At 37.4% G+C, this 23,584-nt stretch overlaps 1 protein-coding gene across 1 annotated transcript in view; it reads left to right on the top strand.

Moving 5' to 3' along the window:
* The window catches only part of dldh (dihydrolipoamide dehydrogenase), a 46,908-nt gene that overhangs the window by 17,615 nt on the left and 5,709 nt on the right, over window positions 1–23,584 (top strand). The window contains exons 9-13 of the mRNA XM_039761120.1: window positions 453–643; window positions 5,871–6,041; window positions 16,444–16,633; window positions 16,959–17,096; window positions 17,468–17,557. Coding sequence (XP_039617054.1) covers window positions 453–643; window positions 5,871–6,041; window positions 16,444–16,633; window positions 16,959–17,096; window positions 17,468–17,557 — 780 coding nt within the window. The remainder of the gene's footprint in view (window positions 1–452; window positions 644–5,870; window positions 6,042–16,443; window positions 16,634–16,958; window positions 17,097–17,467; window positions 17,558–23,584) is intronic.

Genomic DNA, 23,584 nt, shown 5'->3' with positions numbered 1-23,584 from the left:
TAATGTTGCCAGATTGATCATTTGTACTTGTTGTTTACTTGGTTGTATTAGACATTGGACATACCTTTGAAAGACTATTTTCTCTTTTGTGTGTATTCTTTAATCAAAATGCAATAAACCTTTGAATGCTGAAAGTAAACACTTTGAAGGTTAGGTCTGGCCCTCATTCTGGCAAATGAATACCAGCATTCTAAATAGTTATTCATTGCTATGTTATTTTTATATTAAAAGTAAGTGACCATGCATCTCCTCATCACTTAGTCTTAGCAATCTAAGGTTAACTTTCCTTTGAACCCATTTTTAATTAAAAAATTCCTAGCAATCTGTCAGATTCGGTGCATTTTTTTTCTTTCCATCAATTTAGTGTAGTATGTTTTTTTTATTTTACAGTAAAACTTTTTGTTTTCATAATATTTCTGTCTGTATTATTAATCTTTCATGAATTCTTCCAGGGTTCAGTGTGGCACCGGCTTGGGTCAGATGTTACAGCAGTCGAGTTCCTTGGGCATGTTGGAGGTGTAGGAATTGATATGGAAATCTCCAAAAACTTTCAGCGCATTTTGCAGAAACAAGGCTTAAAATTTAAGCTCGGAACTAAGGTCACTGGTGCAACCAAGAGACCAGATGGGAAAATTGATGTTTCGTAAGAAATTTTCATTTTATTTCATTATGTTTATGTGAAAGTTCTGTCTCAAATGGTTTTGTAATTTTATTTGTTCAGAGTTGCCATTCCAGATATTATTTGTTAAAGTCCAGCAGTAGACATTTACAGAGTGGCCGAATGAAAGGCATATTTGTTTGTGATTTGCTTGCATTATGACCACAAAAATGTAAATTTAGACCATTACTTAACCAAACCCAATTCCAAACATTAGTGAAAAAAGGTCATTTTTTAAAATATTTATATTTAAATGTTACAAAATCATTAGTTTTATCTGTTACCCCATATTTTTGTAGTGCTGATCAAGTAAAATTCTTAATTTCATGTTTTTAATGGAAACAACAACATTTCTGGTGCAGTAGGACTGAATCGGAACAAATGCTAAGCAACAGCAAACAATATCAAAACATCCATCAAACATTTTTAAGTTACTTTTTTTTGTATATTCCTCCTGTCAGCTATCCAGTTGTATGCTCCAGGTATAGTAGAACCTCGGGTCACGACCGTAATTCGTTCCAAAACTCCCCCCATAGGATTGTATGTAAATATAATTAATCCGTTCCGGACCAAACAAGCTATATGTAAATATATATTTTTTAAAGATTTTTAAGCACAAAAATAGTTGATTATACCATAGAATGCACTGTGCAATAGTAAGCAATGTGAAACATTGAATAACACTGAGAAAGCCTTGAAGAGAGAAAACTAACATTGCAAGAGTTCACACTATAGCCTTACGAACCGATCGCTGTAAACACTTTTTTTTTAATGAGTTTTAAGCATAGGGGGAAAAAATAAACATTTGAAAAATCCGTAATTTATACAAAAACTAACCATAAACAACCAAGAAATCTAACTTTGCATGAGTCGAGTTCTGGCATGAAGGGAGTGAGGAGGAACTGGGTGGAGACGAGATTACATTTTTGAGGTAAAGTCCCTCTGCGCAATGCACGTCTGACCGAGAACAATATACTGACAATAAACTGAACACGTGCGTAAATCACCGGCGTGTACGAACCAGAAGGGAAATGAATTAGAACACAAAGAGTTCACAGTGAATGAATAGGGAGAGACTGAACACGTGTGGAAATCATCAGCGCGTACGAAACGGAAGGGAAACTGGCTTATTCGTCACCCAAGTGTGTGGTCGTGAAAAAATACAAAAGTTTGGCGAACTTTTTTGGCTGTAACCCGAGTTGTACGTGTTCTGAGACGTTCGTGACCCGAGGTTTCACTGTATGTATATTTTGCCTAAAATATCTACTATATAATAGAAGGTCTGTATGTGTGTTCAGACCCTCGGAGCAGTCTTTTAGGTCAGTTTGTTTTTGATGTGATTGGTCATTTTGAATTTAGTGATGTAATCAAAAGCGTGAGTGTGAGATACACATGAGGAGGAGAAAAGGCATAAGAGGCACTTCGAAAGAGACACCTTCAAGGGAAGATGTATAAAACCAGCCAGGAAGCTGGAAAGGGATCTCAAAAATAATGTTCAGTCTGAAAATTGGACTTTACAAAGGGAGTGCTGGTCAAGAGAGGGTTCAGACACATGCAGATATCAAGGAAAGGTGCTGAAGGTACACTTAGGGCAAATGGAAGCCAATGATGCAGCAGTGGGGTATATCTGAGCATATGCAGATGCTTTGATAGAGGGATTTGAGTGAAGTAAACAGAATCACCTGCAGCTCTGCACTGGCAGAACAAAGATTGATTTCCATGTTCGTTTACATTTTAACGGAGAGACAAGTTTTTTTTTAGGAAGATTGTTTTTTGTTGCATTAAAGTCTCAGATACTTTATGTATCTACCTTCTATTTAGCCATGCAGTGAGAAAATAGTATTACCTTAGGTGAGGACTACAGACTTAAAAAAAAGTTTTAAGTAAAACTGGCCCTGTTCTAGCAGTCAGTGTAGACTCAGCGGAGGCAGTGATTGGGAAATGGACATTTACTACTGGTTATTATGAACAATGACACTCATTTTTTGCAAACATATGATGTTCTGGCCAAACAGAAGCTCAACTTCAGAAATTGTCTGGTCTAACAGTGCTTCCACAGAGAGCATTGTATGAGCCCCCTTGTTGCTGGAATGTTGTTAATCTTTTAATTTCTAAAAGGTATTAAAAAGATGCTTAGACTTTACTTCTGTCACAGTTAATTTTCACTCCATTAATACTTTCTGTTAAATGCATTTTTCCCATTTATAAATCAAGTTTGTCAATTTAAATATAATCTGCAGTTTCAATTTCTTATTATAGCAAAATTTGAAACATAAACATTTTCAGCATGGCCACAATTTTCTTACTTTAATACCGCTCCATTTTAAATCTTTGTTTCCTGGTCATTTCATTTCTTTGTTGTGTTTTCTTCTCTGTTATATAATCTGTCTGTTTTCTTTTCTTTTTTTTGTGTCTTGCATCAGCCAACAGCAGTCATCAAGATTAGCTACTGTCCATGAGGGACAAAGCAAATAAGGAAGGCTAGAGTACTGAGACCGAAGAGAAGCTGAAAGTGTTATGGAAGCCAGTGATTAAGTCAGTCTAGTCAAATTTGTAGTATTTTGGTTTTCCTTGTAGCTTATTTCTTAATATGACGTTACTTCTGCTTGTCTGTCTTAGTGAGTTAATGAGAGGTGAATGATTATACGGTGTTGAACAGAACAATAACCATATATACAATCGTTTGAAAACCCTATGATAAAAATATCAAATTTATAGGAAGACAGAAAATGACATCTGAATTAAAAAAAACTCGCACGTGAGCGTCAGTAGGCTTTGCACCCTAGGAATGAAGTTACCCGAACTATTCTATAACATTTCAGTAATCAATTCCTGCTTTGATGTTGATGTTTCTGAACATAAAATAGGTCATTACAATAACAACTGACAAGAATAATTTATAGTTAATTGCAGAATTACAGTATTTGAGGGTTCCTTTGCTCTTTCTCTTGCATGATTTGGTTCAATAACTAATCGGCACATTGTCATCTTATAACTGGCTTAAGTTTAGTTTTTTTCCATCCAGCCGTTTTAGCTCTAGACCGTCCTGAAGAAACTGTAACAGACGGACAGATGCACACCCATCATGGAGGTATCCATGTTTTCGGTATCTGGGAACCCTAAAACGTCGAACCAGAGATTGAAATTTTTGACAAATCTAAAGCTTTCGGGTCTCCCCCATATGGAGGATGGATTATGGTGGGGGAGGGTGCAAAGCTAAAATACTTAATGCAATAGAATTAGTGAAGTATATTGCTGAAAAGTGTCTTTGCTTTTGAGGTATGTGTCTTTACACATGAATGGAATTAGCATTTTTTAATCTGTGCTTGCATTGCTGTATAGGGATTGTTAAAGATGCTTGGGATTGACTTTATCAGAGATTTGATATGTACAGTATTTTTTCAGACTGGTGTCCATTCCTGGAGTGTATTGTAGAGAATGCCTAATCATAAAATTTCAGCTTTTAATTATGAATATAGGTAGAATGGTGTCACAATGGCTAGTCACAGAGTCCATGAGGTCTTTGTTATCTTATTGTCTTCATTTTGTGTGTTTTTGTTTTCTTTATCTTCCCTCCCCTCCATTCTAATCTGAAATGCATGGGACCAAAAGAATTTCAGTTATTTTGGATTTTGGAATATTTGCATATACTGTACTGTATATTATGAGTAGGGAATTTCATACAAACCAGCTAAATGAAGACATGCACATATTAAAATTAATATTGTCATTATTAGAATGTCTGTTGACATGACAAACCTAGTATACCTCAAAATTGAGGAATATAATGTATAGACTCTATTTTAGTTCCATATTTGGCCTGCAGCACCAAACTGAACTTTAAGCTTTATAAATCTGACCATGGGTGCAGGTTTTCATTTATTTATTACAATGCAGTGCTACAGTTTGAACTGCAACGTAGGTGTTATTGTTTCACTGTGAAACATATTGAAACTGCCACACAGCATCTACCCTGTGTTCTCAGTGACTGTGGAAAGCCCATATATATCCCTAGGCCTTGGAACGCTTGATCCTTAACTTACCTGCACGACACACTTCAGAGTATGGCGCTTGCAGCTGGTCCTATGAAACATCGAGGAGCCATCCTCCTTGGTGTCCAGAGTGTAAAGTCAGTATTAGAAAATATCGAGGATCTGGATATGTGCCCCTTTACTTACCTAAACAGTGCTCTAGGCAGTTCCCTAATGGGTTGACCGTCACTGCCTGTGTTGTGGTGCTTTACAGTTACAAAGCCACTAACCCCACCACCCAAACTGACCCTAAACCAATAATAGGAACTGTTGATCATTAATCCCAGCTTCATTGGGATTCATGAGGGACAGCCTCCTCATCCTAAATTGTCAAAAGGGAGTAATAACTCTTTAGTGCTAGATGCTTTACGGGGGACCAGACACTGCCCCATCCCCGCTCAGAATGAATAAATTTGTTAAGAATGTGCACATAATGTCCACATCTAGTCAGCAGTAAAAAAGAAATTAGAGGAACATTGGTAGGGATCATGTTGGTGATCAAAAAGTCACAGACTTTGGATCATTATGGATTTTTGAATTCCAGATTAGCGATACTCAACCTGTTTTATGTTTACTGGCATCCTTAAAATGGCCTGGTGTAATGTCATTGTGTGCATACGTGTGCTCTGTAATAAATATTTTTTTTTCCAGCGTTGACTTTTAAGTTGTCTTTAATGCCTCAGAACTCAGTGTATCAAAAGTTGGTGGAAATATATAATGATTTTATATACATTGCATTTTACACATACTTCTGGATTTTTTGTAAATTATTTTAATTCATTGCATTTCCCTTTTTTGTTGCGATTGCATGAAACACAAGGTAATGAATAATCATGTCTAAATAAGCACATGAAAATATTAAAAACAATTGAGTGCCGTTTTCTCTAATGAACTATAATGAATTTTGTTTGATTTGGTGTGATGTGAACCTTATCAATTAATAGGTTTATGATGAAGTTTTTGTATCTATAAGTAAGAATGCATCCTAATTATAAATATTCTATTTTTTGTATTAATTTCTTTACCCCACTTGTCAAGCATCATTGTCATTAGGCTTACTTTTTTCATGTTATGCTGTTTAGAATGGGAGCTGCTGCTGCGTGTAACCTTTTGTTCATTTTTTGCCCCACTGTCAAACATCATTGTCATTAGCTTTGCTCTTTTCTTCTCTTGCTGTTTAGAGTGGAGGCAGCTGCAGGTGGCAAACCTGAAGTTCTTACATGTGATGTGCTCTTAGTCTGCATTGGGCGGCGTCCATATACACAGAATCTGGGGCTGGAAAGTGTGGGAGTTGAACTTGACAACCGAGGCAGGATTCCTATTAATAACAGATTCCAGACAAAGGTACCAAGGTATGAATGTTTACTAATTTTTGTTTTTTTGCTGCTGCCTTTGAACCTGATAATAACTATGCACTGCCCATTCCTCAGTGTGTGTTTAACTTTACATATTGGGGTAGTTGTTTCATGCTGTGTTTTTTTTAATGTGGTGTTTCATTTGAGCAAAATTATGAACTGAAATTCGTGGTATTTATGTACTGCTGGGATAGTCTCCAACCTAATCCCACAACTATGTGTTAGGTTAAATGGATATAAGAATTTGTTAAAAACAAGTAGTGATTATTCCATAACAAAAACATTCAACTGAAGCAAGCAAAGTAACACTTGACCATTTATTAAAGCTCCATATGGAAGTTGCAACAAATACAAACCGGATTCCAAAAAAGTTGGGACACTATACAAATCGTGAATAAAAACTGAATGCAATGATGTGGAGGTGCCAACTTCTAATATTTTATTCAGAATAGAACATAAATCACGGAACAAAAGTTTAAACTGAGAAAATGTATCATTTTAAGGGAAAAATATGTTGATTCAGAATTTCATGGTGTCAACAAATCCCAAAAAAGTTGGGACAAGGCCATTTTCACCATTGTGTGGCATCTCCCCTTCTTCTTACAACACTCAACAGACATCTGGGGACCGAGGAGACCAGTTTCTCAAGTTTAGAAATAGGAATGCTCTCCCATTCTTGTCTAATACAGGCCTCTAACTGTTCAATCGTCTTGGGCCTTCTTTGTTGCACCTTCCTCTTTATGATGTGCCAAATGTTCTCTATAGGTGAAAGATCTGGACTGCAGACTGGCCATTTCAGTACCCGGATCCTTCTCCAACGCAGCCATGATGTTGTGATTGATACAGAATGTGGTCTGGCATTATCTTGTTGAAAAATGCAGGGTCTTCCCTGAAAGAGATGACGTCTGGATGGGAGCATATGTTGTTCTAGAACCTGAATATATTTTTCTGCATTGATGGTGCCTTTCCAGACATGCAAGCTGCCCATGCCACACGCACTCATGCAACCCCATACCATCAGAGATGCAGGCTTCTGAACTGAGCGTTGATAACAACTTGGGTTGTCCTTGTCCTCTTTGGTCCGGATGACATGGCGTCCCAGATTTCCAAAAGAACTTCGAATCATGTCTCGTCTGACCACAGAACAGTCTTCCATTTTTCCACACTCCATTTTAAATGATCCCTGGCCCAGTGACAACGCCTGAGCTTGTGGATCTTGCTTAGAAATGGCTTCTTCTTTGCACTGTAGAGTTTCAGCTGGCGGATGGCACGGTGGATTGTGTTCACTGACAATGGTTTCTGGAAGTATTCCTGAGCCCATTCTGTGATTTCCTTTACAGTAGCATTCCTGTTTGTGGTGCAGTGTCGTTTAAGGGCCCGGAGATCACGGGCATCCAGTATGGTTTTACGGCCTTGACCCTTACGCACAGAGATTGTTCCAGATTCTCTGAATCTTCGGATGATGTTATGCACAGTTGATGATGATAGATGCAAAGTCTTTGCAATTTTTCGCTGGGTAACACCTTTCTGATATTGCTCCACTATCTTTCTGCGCAACATTGTGGGAATTGGTGATCCTCTACCCATCTTGGCTTCTGAGAGACACTGCCACTCTGAGAAGCTCTTTTTATACCCAATCATGTTGCCAATTGACCTAATTAGTGTTTATTGGTCTTCCAGCTCTTCGTTATGCTCAAATTTACTTTTTCCAGCCTCTTATTGCTGCTTGTCCCAACTTTTTTGGGATTTGGGATTCACACCGTGAAATTTTAAATCAACATATTTTTCCTTTAAAATGATACATTTACTCGGATTAAACGTTTGATCTGTCATCTACGTTCTATTACAAATAAAATATTGACATTTGTCATCTCCACATCATTGCATTCAGTTTTTATTCACAATTTGTTTAGTGTCCCAACTTTTTTGGAATCCGGTTTGTATCTGTCTCAGTTAAAATAAAAAAATAAATAAGTGGATTGAAATTTTCATCTGCACATAGCTTGGGTTAAGCAGCAGCATTCCAAGTAACGTGTTTTTTGCAAAATGAATATATCCTTCTAAAAATTTAGCCATTACCGCCACTCACAAATAAGAAACATAAAATGTGGGAAAAATGCTAAACATGGGAATGTTAAATTGCTATATTAAGAAAACAAATGTCACATGTGCATGAAAAAATTAAAGTACGTGATAAAATCTTAAATGACAGTAACGTAAGATTAAGAAGAACACAACCTGATAGCTCTTGTGTACTGGTATACAGTTAAAGTCAGATGTTTCAGTTGTTTGAATCCTTGTCTTTTGATAAATTAAACAAGATAACTACTGTTACCTTACTGTGTTGCTGACTTAATATTACTAGAACTTACTGCTTCTTGTTTAGGTTTCATGCACTCTTCATACTGACTATGTGGTTGAAATTTAATTGGTTGTATAAATGTTTCCTGCAGTGGCTTAACAGTTTGCACACTACTGTTTTAAAAACATTATTTCCGAATTATGGATGATTCTCATCATGTTGGTAGTGAATTTGTGAGACAGGTATAGTTACTAGGTTCATCTGATCCTGCATTTAACACTAGAATTACCAGAGCCAACGAAAAAACTCATAAATCCGACCCACCTTAAATTCCTTAGCACCTTTCCATAAGCGTCTTTTGTCTTCTAAATCGATAAGCCCAAGCAGCCTTCTATACCATCCCCCCCACCACCTCAGAATGGACAAATTCTCCCAGTTCCTGCCTTGATTGATTATTTGGGAGTGAGTTACCCAGAATTTTAAGGGGAAATAATTTGATCTGTGTTTTGTGTCTACAACAATCTTTGTAAACACCTCGTTAAAACAGAAACTTTAATGTTTTAGTAATAAATAACAAAATGTAGACAGCAACAGCATAATGTGTGAAGGCTGAAGGCCAAATGTCAAATAAACACTTTCACTCAATGTACAAGTGCAATGCAATGGTTTTCCGTGGTGCAGGTTAGAACTGCCGATTTATAATCCAGAGGTCATTAGTTCAAAACCAGCTCCCCAGCAAATTTACCTTTTTGAGTAGTGAGCTGCTCTTATTGTTAATATTATACAATAAAAACATACATTTGATTTGTGTCTGTAACAGCCGGTGTAACTTTATAATACTTGTAAAAGTTAGTGTTTTTTTTTTTTTTTTTTTTTTTTCTTTTTCACTTTTATTCTCTCAATCATGATACAACACCCAGCACCGCCGCAGATCTGACACGGTTACTTTTTATCTGAAACTGGGAATAACTGTAGATGTGAGTGGTGTTTTGAGACAATGGAAATAGAAATTCTTTGATCTGGAGGGATAAAAGCTGACACCAAACGCTGGTGAATCTGCCTTCTTCATATCTCGCCGTCACTTGAATTTTTTTTATTCAGTTTTATTGAGTGTTCCTGCTCATCCAGAATTAATATGCACCTTATGGTCCATGATGTCAAAGCCGCAGTGACAAAAAAGACAGACATAGGTGTATATGATTTTGGAATAACTCATTTTATGATCTGTATAGTACATTTCAGAAAACATTGTGGCACTGATGCAATGTTATTCATATCATTCATATTCATTCACACTCCTTCTCGTGCTTATAATCAGTGACCACGTTTTGTTTTGGTTTTTTTCGATCTTGCCAGTGTCCACGTTTGGGTGCATGGGGGTGTTTCTTTTGTACTCCAGGATATGCAGAGGAAAGAATAGTACAGAGAGATCAGTTCTGCGCTATATACAGTCATCAGATTCAAATGTTAACTGTTCCCACACACCCAAGGACCGTCCTTTCTACGTTTACGACATGTGTACCCAATGCACTGTACACACTTGTCTCTATGCTGTGGTTCCTATTACATTGAAGGAGAGCCTAACACTGACTGACTGAGTTTGCTTTCTTGGGGGAAGCGGCTGTCTTGGAACAGAAGCTTGTCAATGTTGCATTCTCTTTTGCTTTATCCATCGAATTTTCTTGTAAGAAGCGACGATGAAGTTCCTTTGCAAGGTGAGCCATGAACACTCTTCTTTTCTCAGTGGCCCCCGTGCATGCCTTGTACAGTACATATGCGTTGATCACCGCCAAGTCAAGCTTTGTTATAGCACACAGCAACTGGCCACCTGCTTGCTCCTGCTCGCACTGAATAAGCTCACGCCTTCTGGTTGCACAATGTCAACATAGCACCAGGCAAAAAAGAAAGAGAGAAATATATGTGATATTTTGAAGAAATCATTTTATGATCTGAATAGTACCAATCAGAAAACATTGTCACACTAATGCAATATGAAAATATGAAAATGAACAGCATCAGATCGGGTGTGAATTTATACTGCCGCAGTAGGTTAAAGTCAGATCAGTAGGGGGCGGGGGAGAGTGTGAATGTGACTGAGAAAATAAAACTGAAAAAAGCTCACTTTTACCATACATTTACAGTGAGGTAATTTTACTGATATGTACAAAGTGCATTTATAATTCTTGGGATGAAACTGTTTCTGAACCCTGAGGTCCGTACAGGAAAGGCTCTGAAGCGTTTGTCGCATGAGAGCAGTTCAAATAGGCAGCATGGCTGATGCAGCGTGTGCTTGATATGGTTTACCTATAATTCTCTTTCCGATCAGCTGCTGTAGAGCTGTGATTCCACACTCGGATGCAGTGATATAAATACTCAGAGTGGTGCAGTGAGAGTAATATGGTAAAAGATGATCCGCTGTGGCAACCCCTAAGAGGAGCAGCTGAAAGAAGAAGGTACAGTGAGAATAACAACGCTAAAGCAGCTATTGTATTTGGAATAGTTTGGCTATTCCATGGACCATTATATTGTTACAGGTTAATTACAATCAGATGCCTTAAACTAATAAACAATATGCGGTTAATTTCAGTGTATATGATACAGCTGCGTCAGGGATGTGGATCTAAAAAAGAAAGGGAAACCACACAGAAATAGTAGCACTGCTTTGACGTTGGGTGCCTCCAGTTTGCAAAATTGAGCAGAGAACTTGCGTACACCAGGGTTTGAGCTACTGTGAAAATGTTTGTGGCTTTAAGCTAAGTTTAGGTTTTATACATCACGATTTGAATGTGGAAACGGGAGTACGCAACATTTTTGTGCGTAAGCACAATTTATACATGAGGCCCCAGGTCTTTAGTTGGTGTTCTACAGAGATGCAGAGGCAGCTAACTGAGACTTACAGAGATGCTGAAGACCTTCAATTAGCCCTGCATGCTAAAGCAAAATTATCCCATTGTTTGAATTTTCTCCCTAAAATGAGTTTTAAACTTTAATTTGTCTCTGTATCCATCCACTCAAATGGGGTTTATGTATGTTGATGTATAATACCTTGATTGATTAAAGTCAGATGGCTTAGCATTTCTGAAAAGTAGACTTTTTAAGTATTTGGAATCCCCTGTATATGCCTTTCACTGTACTTACATAGACATAAGATTATATATTTATACATATTTCTCATTTACAAAGGCTAGAATGTTTTCACATTGTTTAATTTATAACTAGCAGAATATCCGCGCTTCGCAGCGGAGAAGTAGTGTGTTAAAGAAGTTATGAAAAAGAAAAGGAAAAATTTTAATAATTAACAATGTAATTGTTTTGTCATTGTCATGAGTGTTGCTGGCATATATATATATATATATATATATATATATATATATATATAATATATATATATATATAATATATATATATATATATATAATATATATATATATATATATATATATATATATATATATATATATATATATACACACACACACACATACTATGGGGTGCCAAACAGGCAAATAAATAGATTTTGTGAATATATAAAGTCAAAACTTGAATATATAAAGTCAGCGTCGGTATACATAAAGTCAAAACTTTTTTCTGAATATATAAAGTCAGCGCTGGAATATATAAAGTCAAAACCTGAATATATAAAGTCAGCGTCGGAATTTATAAACTCACTCCTGAATATATAAAGTGAAAGTGAAAATCTATCGATTGACACGACTCTGAACTAAACTAAGTTAACAAAAACGTATTCAGAAAAATAAATTAAAAAAAACACTGTTCGGTTAATGTTTTGAAAATGATGCATGTGCCCTGCCCAGGATTGGTTCCTGCCTTGCGCCCAGTGTTGGCTGGGATTGTCTCCAGCAGGCCCCCGTGACCCTGTGATCAGATTCAACGTGTTGGGAAATGGATTGATATTCCAGCACTGACTTTGTATATTCCGACGCTGACTTTATATATCGAAGTTTTGACTTTATACATTGCAGCGCTTACTTTATAGCCTGTATTCCGACGCTGACTTTATATACTCAGGTTTTGACTTTATATATTTGGGAATGACTTTAGGCTATATATTCAAGGTTTGACTTTATACGAGGGTGTGGCAGAAAAGTAATGAGGCTGGCAACACTGCAAGCGATCTGGCAACGCCTTGATAGAGCACGTGTATCAGTACCCTCCCATAACTCAGTGCGAGTTTCATCTCCTTCCGTTAACTACGTGATTTTTGTGAAGTTGTGTTTTTGGTTGTGCATCACGCAAAATGGAACAGCGGAATTTGGAACAACGTTATTGCCATTAAACGGCAAGTGTGACGTTTGAAAAGTTAAAACAGGCCTATGGGGAACATTCTTTATCCCGAGCTCAAGTTTTTCGCTGGCACAAATCATTTTTGGAAGGCAGAAAACACGTTGAAAATGAACACCGTTCAGGGAGGACTTAAACTTCGAAAACCAATGAAAACATCGAACGTGTGAACACTCTTGTGAGATCAGACCGTCGTTTAACATTAAGAATGTTGAGTGAACAATTAAATTTGAACAGATTTACCGTTCATCAAATTTTAACTGAACATTTGCACATGCGAAAGGTCTGTGCCAAAATGGTGCCGAAAAACTGCCCTCTCCATAACAGAATTTTTGACCTCAAAAGGCATTCCTGTGGTTCCCCAGCCCCCTTATTCACCTGACCTCAGTCCGTGTGACTTTTCCTTTTTTCCTAAACTGAAAAATGTCCTCAAAGGACGTCATTTCGGGACTTTAGAAAACATCCAAAAGAGTGTAACGGACATGCTGAAGACCATACCGGTTGAAGACTTCCAGCGCTGCTACCAACAGTGGGAACAAGCGTCTCCATCGGTGTGTAGCTGCCCAAGGAACTGCTTTGAAGGGGATAACATTGATGTTTGAAAAAAATAAAAACTTTGGTAGATAAAAAATCAGTCTCATTACTTTTCTGCCACACCTCGTATATTCCAGTGCTGACTTTATATATTCAAGTTTTGACTTTATATATTCAGAAACAAGTATTGACTTTATATATACCGACGCTGACTTTATATAATCAAGTTTTGACTTTATATATTCGCGAATGACTTTATATATATATATATATATATACAAGTTTTGACTTTATATAGTTAAATGTAGTCATTATTGCATAACTTTTTCTTTACCATAGAAATTTAAAGACTAAATTCAACTTCCATTCCTAACAAAGATATTTCTGGCGACTAAATAGAAGCTACTTATATCCAAATTCGAGCTATTGAGCTGTAAGCCTGCGTGCCTGAATAAATCACCCTCGCTTCGCTCTTACTTTTTTACCTTTCATTTAATCATGGCTAGTGGTGGAAAAATTATAAAATGGAAGGAGGATTACACTGAGTATGGCTTTACCAAAACAATTATTGATGGCGAATCGATTATTCATAAAGCTTCAATTGGTGGTCTGTTTTTCTGTGTTAACCTCATATTTTTTCATACTACTTCTCAAACCAAGGTGGTGCGAGGCTAAAATGAATCGGGAAGCGGTGATCAATGTAATCGGTGTACCAGGAAATCATGCATTGACAGAAGTTCCCCTTTGCTTGTGATTAAATGCGTGATTTTTAACGCAGTTATGGAGCACATGCATCGAAGCTTCTCAGCTGTGCTTGTGCTAAGAAAAGGAAACATTATAAAAATAATACGATTGTCAATGTAACCTTTTGTAAGTAGTGCCTGGAGGATTCAGTGTGGAGAAACTCTAGACACAACGTGTGTATTAACTTGTGGATTTTTCTGTGAGTATTTGGTGGCAGCGTCACAAAGTCGTAACACTGCGTTAGCTGTGGAGCGCAGCTCAGAACGAAATGAGGTGAATGGGAGGGGAGAGGATGACGTGACTCCCCACCCCTTAACTGTCAATCCCCCACAAACACAGTCTCTCAGAATTTGCATAAGCACAGCCCCTCACCTGCAATTTTAACTTAGTTACAAAGTAATCGAAACTCTTGTTTATATCCTGCGTCCACTCATTAAACTTGTATCCCGCATTACCCGTGGGCATGACAAGCGGCAGCCTGTCTATGAACTTAATTTAAATTTTAGGTTTACACCGTGCTTTGTTTCCAAAGTAGAAGCACTCATGAATATGGTTGTATATGTCACTCGCTCGCTTCTTATTGTTTCGCTGCCTTCTCAATTATATAATGCATGTTTTCTTCAGCGCTTTTTGGAGCTCTTCCTGGTTTTCTACGTACTGCGTTGACAGTCAGTTCACGTGATTACGTGGGAGGCATGATGATGTCACACGAAACTCCGCCCCCACGGCTTTTGAGCTCAACTCCATTACAGTACAGTAATCCCTCCTTGATCGCGGGGGGTTGCGTTCCAGAACCCCCCGCGATAGGTAAAAATCCGCGAAGTAGAAACCATATGTTTGTATGGTTATTTTTATATATTTTAAGCCCTTATAAACTCTTCCACATTGGTAACATTATTAGAGCCCTCTAGACATGAAATAACACCCTTTAGTCAAACGTTTAAACTGTGCTCCATTACAAGACAGAGATGACCGTTCTTTCTCACAATTAAAAGAATGCAAACGTATCTTCTCTTCAAACGGCGCCGTCAGAAGCAGAGAATGTCAGAGAGATAGAGAGAGCGTGACAGAAAAACAAACAATCAAAAAATCAATACGTGCTGTTGGGCTTTTAAGTATGAGCACCGTGATAAAGCAGCCGCAAAGAAGGGAGAAATGTGAAGGTAGTCTTTCAGCATTTTTTAGAGTAGCCTCCGTATCTTCTAAACAAACAGCTTCTGTGCAACCAGCCCCTCTGCTCACACCCCCTCCGTCAGGAGCAGAGAACGTCAGAGAGAGAGCGCACGAGATTAAAACAATCAAAAAATCAATATGTGCTTTTGGGCCACCACGATAAAGTGGCATTTCTTAGAGGAGCGTCCATATCTTCTAGGCAAACAGCCCCTCTGCTCACACTCCCTCCGTCAGGCGCAGAGAATGTCAGAGAAAGACCAAGTAAAGCAAACAATCCGCTCGGGGAAGCACATCGTATATCATTGAGGAATTTTAGTTAATATGTAATACATGCTCTGATTGGGTAGCTTCTAAGCCATCCGCCAATAGCGTCCCTTGTATGAAATCAACTGGGCAAACAAACTGAGGAAGCATGTACTTTAAATTAAAAGACCCATTGTCCGCAGAAATCCGCGAACCAGCGAAAAATCTGTGATATATATTTAGATATGCTTACATTTAAAATCCGCGATGGAGTGAAGCTGCGAAAATCGAAGCGCGATATAGCAAGGGATCACTGTATATGTAGAAAAATACCTTCCAGTTATGACCATTACGCGTAGAGTTTCAAAATTAAACCTGCCCAACTTTTGTAAGTAAGCTGTTAGGAATGAGCCTGCCAAATTTCAGCCTTCTACCTACACTGGAACTTGGAGAACTAGTGATGAGTGAGTGAGTCAGTCAGTCAGTGAGGGCTTTGCCTTTTATTAGTATAGATACAGTGTTTAAACTATTAATGAGTAATATTTTTTAATATATTGTACTAGATTACAGGGCTGTTTAAAACAATTTCTTATATCACTGATGTCTTATGCAAAAGAAAAGCAAGTAGCTGTGCTTCAGTACTACATTTTGCTTTTTTGTTAATGTTATAGGCCATTTTTGAAAGCACCAACATTTTACTGATTTGATTATAGTGGCATGTTTTCAAAGTTTTTCTCCCCACCCCCCAATTTGAAAAACTAATTTTATGTAATCCTCATCAGAAGATTGATTCCTCTCACATTAAATGCAATATAACATCAAAAAATGCATAGTTAATTCCTACCATTTGAGCTTGCCACCAGAATATTATGTCCCCGGTTCTTTTTCATTTTTGCCCAACATAAGTTTTTTTATCTTCTTGTATACATTGTATATGCTTTATCAAGAAATGCCATATTCATTGTTTGCTTTAAAACAGATCTTTACTGCAAGTACAACAATGTGTAGATGTAGAATTATCCACATACAGTATGTGATGACTCTTTACTCTGTTCTATTAAAAAGAAAAAAAGATCTTTTAAAATTTTTTTTTTTTTGTAGCATATATGCTATTGGTGATGTTGTGGCTGGCCCTATGTTGGCTCACAAAGCTGAAGATGAAGGAATAATCTGCGTAGAGGGAATGGCAGGAGGTGCTGTTCACATTGACTATAACTGTGTGCCATCTGTTGTTTACACTCATCCAGAAGTTGCTTGGGTTGGTAAATCTGAAGAACAGTTAAAAGAAGAGGTATGAGAAGGTTCTTGTTCTGTTCAAAGTCCCCTATCCCGAGTTTACTAACAGATATGATTTTATTATATTGAATGAGCATTGTGAATGTTTTTTTAATTATAATAACTGGCATAGGCTCCAGCTGCCATGTGACACTGACCTGGATAAGAAGGTTAATAAAAAGAATTTATGGATGAGTTAATGCACAAATTGGTATATAGCTTGGAGAGTAAATGTATGTAATATTCAGAATGTATGACAAAACAAACCTATTCTGTGAAACATGGTTTCAAACTAGCTAAATTGTATTTTTGACTTCAAATTTTTGTTTATATTTTTTTAGAACATTCCTTATAAAGTTGGCAAATTTCCTTTTGCTGCTAATAGCAGGGCTAAAACAAATGCAGATACAGATGGATTTGTGAAGATTCTAAGCCACAAAGAAACCGACAGAATGTTGGGAGCCCATATCCTTGGTTCAGTAAGTATCGATAAATAAAAATAGAAAATGCGTGCGCGCACACACACAACTAGTTTTAAGATTTTTTCTAATGGACAGTTTGATTTTATTTGCCGTGTTCAGTTTTGAGCCCCTTTAACACTTGTTGTATCAGGAAGTTTTATGTCCCTTTTTGTTTTATTTATTTATATATCTCTAAGTGTAGAAAAATTAAAACTGCAGTTTTATGCATAAAGAGAAGTATTTAGCGGCAACAATGTTACTTACAAAGCACCGATCCATTATAAATAAAGATGGTATATAACACATTTCTGGCTTCTGCTTAAAATCTGGATTTTCACACATTTTGCATTTGGGCAAAATTTGACAATGAAACCTGAATCTGTTTTCAGGGTGCCGGTGAAATGATTAATGAAGCAGCTTTAGCAATGGAGTATGGAGCATCTTGTGAAGATGTAGCAAGAGTATGTCATGCTCATCCGGTAAGTAAATTGAAGCCAGTTGGAAAACAATTCCATGTAAGCATCCCATGCATTATTCTTAAAATGTACCTGTGATACCTTAAATCATATGACATTCAAACACCTACACAACCCTGAACTGGATTAAGATGGTTTGAGAATATTTGATGTTCTATTACAGTTTTTTACAATTGGTAAAGCACAATTTTGACAACAAGGCTCATTGTTGCAAATCATTTTGCTCAATTCACAAAACACCTCACCCAAAGATCAAAACACCTCACATATCCTGCAAAATGAACCACTGCAACCAAAACTACATATACAGTAGAATGATCATAATCAAACTACTGCACTAAATGGCACACGTCAGTCATATCACCAGATTTTTGTCTAACCAACTACACACTGTTGGGCAAAATGAAAAGCACTCATCTTTAGTATGCTCTGCCACAAAACTAAAATAGTCCAAATTGTAGAAAATTAGAGTGTTCACATGCACAGAAATATTTGCAGATACACACACATGCATTTATTTTTTTATTTTTCACCAAACGAGCAGATGTATTTACATTGGAGCGAACAAAAATATGCTAAAAAAAAAACAGTAAACTGAAAAAGAAAATGTGCAGAAGAAATATATATAAAAAAAGAGGCAAGAAAAATAATTAGGCAGCATCTTGCCTCTAAGCTGGGTCTGGCCACAATGCCTCGTCCACATCACAGGCAATATCTTCCCTTGCCAGACATCGAGGGAAGAAGCGCCTTGAGTGCCTTATCCATCCCTGAATCGCACCCACATCAATTTCATCACATCATCTTTCATAGCCTGCACAAGAGGCATGCGCACATAGGGCTGCCGGTCGTATACCTTCCACCGCCATGCCGAAAAGAACTCTTCTATGCGGTTCAGAAATGGTGAGAATGGTGGGAGGTATTGCACGAGAAACAGTGGGTGGTCAGCAAACCAATTTTGGACTGGGGCTGCATGATGAAAGCTCACGTTGTCCCATACTACAACATACCGGGTTCTTGCATGGTCTGCATCATTCATACGCTCTGGTGGAATGAGAATGTTATGGAGTCTGTCCAGAAATATTAGAATATGGCCTGTGTTGTATGGTCCAAGGTTGGCATGATGGTGGAGGACACCATGCATATTGGAGATGGCAGCGCACATTGTGATGTTCCCACCACGTTGGCCAGGAACATCTATAATGGTTCTGTGGCCAATGACATTTTTTCCCCTTCTTCTGGTCTTTGCTAGGTTGAAACCAGCCTCATCTATGAAGATGAACTCATGTGGGATTGCATGAGCATCCATTTCCTGTACTCCCTGAAAACAATGAACTAAAATCAGTCAATATGGTGTTATCCAGTACACTGGGAAACAATGCTGCGTGTAATGTGCTGCAGTCAATATTGTACTTACATCCACGTATACTCGTCTGAGCTCTTTGTTTCTTTGAGAGTTTCTCTCAAAAGGCACCTTGTACAATTGTTTCAGGCTTATTTGGTTTCACTTGAGAATGTGAGCCAATGTGGACAGACTGACTCGTTGAATGTTGGTGAATATGGTGTTGTCTTGGATTATGTTGCTTTGAATTACTCTTAATCTGATTTCATTATTCTCCAAGACCAAGTTTACAATGGCAGTTTCGTCTCTCAGTCCTTTACATAAACAAAAAACAAAAATATAGGGCTTGGACAATGCAGCCTAAAGATTCCCCCACAGTAGAGTAAATTGGACAGGAAACTTGTACAGTTAGTGTATGACATTAGCCATTCATGAAGTACACAGGTGTCACCCAACTGATACACTATGACATGGGGTGTACTACACAGTGTGAAAGACATTTTGGTTGCATACCTGTGCTCCAGTCTAAATGTCCGGATGACAGAGGTGACAGTAAAACGGCTCAAGTTGGGCTGCACTCTACGTCCAGCCTCTTGCATTGTCAGCCCATGGTTGATGACTTGATCAACTAAGGTTGCTCTGATTTCATTTGACAGTTGCTGTCTTCTTCACCCATGACCTCCTATACCAGCTCTACCCCTACCTCTCACTCTTCCTCACCCTCCCTCTTCCTCTCTCTGCAATGTCTTCCATTGTTCTTGAAAAAAAGGTGCTCACTTGTGGTCTTTTTATAGTGCTTACTTCCTGATTGAAGTGGTAACAATTAACCATTGAGGTGTTTGGCCAGGTGGCATTTTGAATGGCAGTGTGTTCTAATGGCAAACATGTGACTTTATGTCAGATTGTTGTGTCTTATGCAGAGAATCGTGTTCAGTGCATTTACAAAGTGCCATTTTGAATTGCAAAATGTGTGTAAAGCAGGAAATGTGTTTAGAGTTTTAGAGACTTGAGAAGAAGTTTTGCTCTCTGTGTGTCAGTTTGAGTAATTGTGCTATGCATGTCATTTTAGTGTGTTAGCAATTGTGAAAAACTGTAAATAAATAGCCCAACTCATTTTTGCAATTCAGCAGAATAATTCTCAATTTAACATTTCAATATTAATTTGTACATTTATCCATTATTATCAAAACATTTTTCCATACATATCAGTCATGTATATAAACAAATGGTCTTCAGACATACAAATTGTTTGGGAAAGGGGTACAGTGCACTCCAGTCATGTTGGCACCCTTGGTAAATAAAAGCAAAATGGGCTGTGAAAAAAGCCTTTGTTTATCCGCTTCAACTTTTGTTTAAAATATTAACAAAAATGTTACCTTTGATAGGGGAAAGAAAGCTGTTTTTCTTCAGTATGCCACCTCTAAAAAGTCTTATGAGGAAAATATAGTTGAAGTATATTCCCTTTGACTTTTTCCTTTTTTAAGTTCAAGGGATAGCTTAAGGAACATTTAACTGGTCAGCTGTGATTTCCCGTTTCACTGTATAAGTAAGAGATGTCATACAGGCCAAATTCTCTATGAGAAAGACCCAAAAACATAGTAATGACGTAGACAAATGGATTTTGAGTTGCATAAATCCGGAAATGGCTATCATAAAATAGATAAATGTTTGAAAATGTCCATTTTCCCTTTCATGGCAATAATTAATAAGATTAAAACTGCTGGAGATGTTAAGAATTGGCTTGGAAGAGGACACGTGTCCGTACTGATCCCATGCATGGTGAGAATAATTAAAGTGGCTAAGGAATCTCCAGGGATCACAGTTTGATGTGAGTTGGATTGAGTCTTGGGGTCAGAACACCTCTCAATCTACGATCAGATGTCATCTACATAACCACAAGTTAATTGGTAAAGTTGTTGTCGTCAAACATCAAACTGAAGTGCCCACAGTTTGCCAGATGTCACTGGTACTTTCAGTAGGTGGATTTGGTACAGGCATGCAAAAAAAGTGCCAGAGGGTACATTTTTGATATGGGAGGCCCAGGACAACTTGTTGCAATACGTGGTATCACGGACTCCATCAAGCATTAGCAGAAATTAAATCAAAACCTGAATGCCTCTGCCAGGAAGTTTTAAATTGAGACGTGTTTTGATCTTCCAGCACAACAATGTACCAAAATGTACACATCAAAATCAATACTAATACACTTCACCTATAACATAAATGCTACAAGCACCTTTTTACCTATGTTTTGGCATTTGTCTTATCAATATGCATTATTCATTCACTCCCATGCTATCCTAAATTTCTGATGCTTGTAAATTGTCAGATGAACTGGTCCTGTGTTTAATACAGTGATTGGCAAACTTTTTGCCCCAAGTAGCAGTAATAAAACTAAACTCACCTTTGGAAGCCAGACAACTTTATCCATCTCCATTAGTGAGATGTACGTGCTTGCTTCTCTGCTGCTGAGTAGCCAATGTGTTTGGACACGGCAATCCACAGACTAGCAGGCAGATAATCAACGGAGAGGATGGATGTCACTCTTGACTTTGTTTTTCTCATTCATGAAAATGTTTGTTCACATGTGTATGTGCTTTTGTACATGGTAATAAGATCATGTTCCATTGTGTTTAGAGTAGTAAAATTGTTGCTTGAAAGTTCCTTGTAAAATTTAATCAAATTATATTCTTTATTTTTTAAAGTGCTGTTGCTTTGCAAATCAGTGACATCCAGTTAAAGGGAGGATGGTGCTGAATTGACAGCAATGTCAAAAGGATTTTCAAAAAGCCTAATGCAATCTGAATGATAAATAAAATCCTGAATTCTTTTTTTTTTTTATTTTAAACAACTAAGTCTTTTGGGAAGCGTGTATCTAATGTGCTTTTTTTAAATCGTGCACAGACTGGAAAATAATCCATTTTCCTTCTGATATTTTTTTAGTTTTCGTTTTTCCTACCACCTGTCTCCTGGAAACTTTGCCTCATAATGCCTTTTGATGTTGTATTTTTTTAACTATCACACTAGTTTCTTGGCAGATCAGACAAATAGCTTTTTCTTTCCAGAGGACACAGAAGTATTCATATAATCATTGTTCTTTAAATTTCTGACCCTGTACATCGATCTTTCTTTCACATGGTGGAAATCTAGCAGTGTGCACTGGATCTATATTATCAACACAAATAAGCTATTGTATATTCATCAGGAGAAGTTCAACATAAGGGAATGTTCAATTTTATCAGGTATTTTACAGTGATAATGACCTCAAAAGAATGCAGCAATGAAAGGAAAGTAAATTGCAGTAGGTGATGCTACACAGTTCTGGGGAACGGCAAGGAAAAAAATTACACAAATGAGGACCAATAAAAAATATTTTTGGGCTACAGTTGGCCAGCAGGCTTTAGTTTGCTGACCCTTGGTATAATATGATGCACTTTTAAACCTAAACTACTTGTCTTCTGCCACTTTTTCATTCTAGTGTTTTGTTTTTTGAACATCAGACAAATCTAGACGAGGACAGGTCATTCAGCCCAGCAAAGCTTGTCAGTAAATCCACTTGATTCTTCTAAAAAAGCATCAAGTATAGTTTTGAAAGTGCCTAAAATCTTATTGTCTATCATACCACTTGGTAGCTTATACGGTTCTCTGTGTAAAGAAATACTTCCTAATGTTTGTGTTTCCAAGTTTCCAACTGTGTCCCTGTGTTCTTGATGAACTCATTTTAAAATAACAGTCTTAATCCACTGTACTAATTCCCTTCATAATTTTAAACACTTAAGTCATATCTCCTCTTAATCATCTTTTCCTTAAACTGAAAAGGCTTAACTCTTTTAATCCTTCTTCAAAATTCATCCCCTGTATCCCTGGAATCGGCCTAGTCGCTCTTCTCTTGACCTTTTCTAGCACTGCTATGACCTTTTTGTAGCCTGGAGACCAAAACTGCACACAGTACTCTCACACCATGCAATATAACCTAACATTCTGTTTGCCTTCTTAATGGCTTCTGAACACTGTCGGGAAGTCAATAGCTTAGAGTCCATTATGACTCCTAAATCCTTCTCATAAGGTGTACTTTGTTTTCAGACCTCCCATTGTGTTTCTGACCTATCATTTTCACTTCCTACATATAATACTTTACATTTACTGACATTAAATTTAATTTGCCACAAATCTGCCCAAGCCTGTATGCTGTCCAAGTGCCTCTCTAATGATTCAGTGAATTCCAGATTATCTGCCACTCCACCTGTCTTGGTATCACCTGTAAACCTAACCGGTTTGTTACTTGTATTCCTATCCAAATCATTTATTTATATATATCTCTTTACTAAAATACTGAAAGAATCCTTAGGGTTGTCTTTCGCCTTATCTGCTATAGTCCTCTCCTCAATAACTGTCTTTTAGCCTCCTATACTTGTTAACGGTTGCCCTCATGTTCTCATACGTCCTACGATTCACATTAGTATTTTTTAGTCTTACACACATTTTACAGCTGTTTTTTTAACTTTGCAGCTTCTTTTTTAACTCTTTATTAACACATTGCAGTTTTTTTATTTCCTTCTAATTCCTGCATTATATGTAAAACCTCAATCTTCAGAGACACTGCTACTCGACTGTCTCCACTCTTAAAAGCTTATCCCAGTCTATCCTCCTTATACTTGGCTGTGTCAAAATCTGTCCTACCAAAGTTCAAT

Source organism: Polypterus senegalus, chromosome 8, assembly GCF_016835505.1.
Source record: "Polypterus senegalus isolate Bchr_013 chromosome 8, ASM1683550v1, whole genome shotgun sequence".
NCBI classification, from domain to species: domain Eukaryota; kingdom Metazoa; phylum Chordata; class Cladistia; order Polypteriformes; family Polypteridae; genus Polypterus; species Polypterus senegalus.
Note: the sequence above shows the minus strand (reverse complement) of the source record. Positions and strands in the feature narration are given on the sequence as shown.